Source organism: Phaethon lepturus, unplaced genomic scaffold (assembly GCF_000687285.1).
Source record: "Phaethon lepturus isolate BGI_N335 unplaced genomic scaffold, ASM68728v1 scaffold16718, whole genome shotgun sequence".
NCBI classification, from domain to species: Eukaryota; Metazoa; Chordata; class Aves; order Phaethontiformes; family Phaethontidae; genus Phaethon; species Phaethon lepturus.
The window spans coordinates 1-2,995 of record NW_010555658.1 but is presented as its reverse complement, the minus strand read 5'-3'; the positions used below and the strand labels follow the sequence as shown (position 1 = coordinate 2,995).

The 2,995-nt window shown below is 38.7% G+C and overlaps 1 protein-coding gene across 1 annotated transcript in view; it reads right to left on the bottom strand.

Annotated features, from left to right (window-relative positions):
* Positions 1–2,834, bottom strand: part of LOC104624788 (transmembrane 9 superfamily member 2-like) — a gene marked incomplete at its 5' end in the record, with an annotated part of 33,960 nt that extends 31,126 nt beyond the window's left edge. The window contains 2 exons of the mRNA XM_010292243.1: positions 1,339–1,432; positions 2,767–2,834. Coding sequence (XP_010290545.1) covers positions 1,339–1,432; positions 2,767–2,834 — 162 coding nt within the window. The remainder of the gene's footprint in view (positions 1–1,338; positions 1,433–2,766) is intronic.
* Between the last annotated feature and the right edge of the window lie 161 nt (positions 2,835–2,995).

Genomic DNA, 2,995 nt, shown 5'->3' with positions numbered 1-2,995 from the left:
TTCCCTACAATGACTAACTTATTAGACAAGGTTGCCAACAATGCAACAAGCTGCACAGCATCTATGCTTCAAGTGTCAGATACCACCTAACACAAATGTGTTCACATTTGTATATCAAACTTCTATTCTAATCCAGTTAGGATTTACCCGTTAGTGAGCTAACATACTTAAAACATGACTGGAAATTCTAACATAATCAAGGCCTAAATGCTAACCACTAGCAGCATTTTCTAATTACTGTAGTGTGCAGCCATTTCAAACAAGTAATTAGAATAATACTTAATCTATTCAGAGGGTATCCAGTCCAAATGACCCATCATACTACATATTTAAAAGCTTCTTGTGGCCAGCAGCCATAAAACTTAAAATCACATTAGCTCAGAGAGTCAAAGAAAAAGAGACTTCTAGGACCAGTTTACACAAGGGAGGAGGCATCACCTCCTTAACGCTCCTATGAAAAGATGTTACTAGGTCCCTAATGACTGAGCAGCAGCAGACACAGAAATTCTGCTGTCTCTTTTTCTCACAGGGATTTGGATTATCTAGCAACCCTCACACACAAACATAGCCCAGCTTTCAGCTTCACCAGCCAATCCCAGTCTGGAAGCTGCACAAGAACAGTATAGAGCTTTCAAGCGTTAAGACCCAGTGTTTGACCATACCTCCTTTACTGCTAATAATTTTCCCAAGTCGATTGTACAGCTTTTTAGAGACGCTACATTTGGTCATTGCTAATGCAGGGCATGAGACAGAGAAGTATTACATACGTAACCTACAAAATACTTCCATACATTTATTTCACAGAAGATTTCAGTGACATGCATCAACAATGAAAAATTTTATTTTAGACAACAGATGTTAAGTGTGTATAAGCAGGGAAAAGCTGGAAGCAAGCCCCAACCTGACTTCCCCTTCCCACTCTGAAAGTTGCCCAACAGTACAACCAAGTATATGAAACAGTTCCTGAACCGCCAGTTTACAACCTCCAATATTACGTTTAAAAAAACTAATTACTTCAGATCACCTAACACATTATACAGCCAGCTGTTAAAGAGCTGCTTAATATAGACTTTCTGGACTTCTTTACCACAGAGGAACAGGAAAGAAGAGTGATTACGGGCTCAGTTTCCTAACTTTAATTAGCCACCCTAAGATGCCTTTGGGGTGAGGGGTGGGAGGGGGGTTGTTTTTATTACATAAACACTATAAAGCTTATATTAAATAAATAAATGAAATTAATCACGCAATCATCAAACCTTCAGCTACGTCTATGGATTTCAGCCATCAGAATGACAGCTATTAAATTTAAACAAGATCAACCTCAAGGGATAAAATAACCTTGTACGGAGATGATGCTATTCTCTCCCCAAACAGCACTTGTCCAAGATTTTCTGATGGTCTTTTCTCTTCCGTATCTTGACAGAAGTCAAAACTGGAAAGAAGTGGAAAAGATTACCTTTAATTTTTAATTGACATATAACTGTTAATATCAGTCTAAAACAATTTCTTAAGTTATGTTCTTGACATGGCAATTTTCATGCTTCTTTTGGTGGGTCAGCCACCGTTAGTAAAAATTTGAGTGCCTTTGCAAAGAAATTTGTCATACATTATAGAGAAATATTTCTATTTTTATATCAATTTCAACAAAGATATACCACAGCTGAAGTATCTTTAACAAGAATGCATGATGCTTACTCAAAGCACCCTTTTCAAATGGCAATTTAAACAAACAATAGAATGTTTCATATTAGGAAAAAAGAGCATATGCTATGGACTGTCCATTTCTTTTGGAAAAAAGTTTCAGAAAAACAACCACACCCCTTTCTTAAAGGGTCTTTACAAACAGTATTTAACACAAAACATGTACCAAAGAAGGAAAGTGCTTTTAATATTAATGTGCCACACTGCCAAACACCATTCATCAACTCTTTTCAACTGCACATAGTCTGAAACAACTGATATGGGAGAAAGAATGTAACCATTCTGGACCTTCGTTATTTAAACATGGGCAGCAGTAGGTTACGAAAAACAAACACAAACAAAAAAATCACTTATCTTTGATGAATAAATACTTTTCCTGAATAAGTGATCCTAAATTCATTGGCTCCCATAAAGTTTAATGCAAATAGAGACATTGTGGGCTTTTTGAGCTAGTCTCTGGTCTTGCTAACTACTGTTGCACTTCACAGGGTAAGACCTACAACACCTGTAAGTTTCTCTTTTCTGTATGCCCAACAGCAAGACAGCAAATCATATTGTTTTGTAAGCCTATAAATATCTGCAAAAGCAGGTAATAGTATTCACAGACAAGAATAAAAATAAAAACCCCAAGAATTAGATACAGAGCTTTGGTGCAAAAGGAAAAAAACAACAAGGACTCTTCTTCTAATTTCGTTTAGTTGCCAGAAGTAAGGAACACAAAGCCCCTGTCTTCCTAGATTTTGCTAAGAGAAAGAACTTTCAAACGTATCGAACAGCCAACGCTAAATCTAGTACTCAGCTCAAAAAAATGCACTCATTAGAAACCCAGCAGCCTTGTCTTTAACAATAACAGAGGATGGTCAGGAGGCACAGGTGTGGCCTTTATCGTTTCCACCCTCTTGTATTTCATTGCTGCCACTGAGCACTGGGATTTACTCTTCCATCCCTACATACACAACACTGCTCACAAGGAACACAGGCACTGTTATCAGGAGTTGCATCACTGCACTGAGAACAGAAAACAGACTTCCAAACTCTTCTGGAAGCCTGTTGAGATGTACTTACGCATCATACTCGTATGGCAGAACCGATTCAACCGAGTCCAGTCTGTTCACGAAGAGCTCGATTAGTGACTGAAACGGGGATGGGCAGGAGAAGAAGTATGAGGATACAGGCTTGCAGAAACAAATGTGTGGCCAACACGAAACGCATCGCTAGCTGGCAAGAGCTGTTAGAAGTTTCGGAGCTCGCTATCCCGCGGCGGAGTTACCACAGACTTCTGACAGGCCCCGGC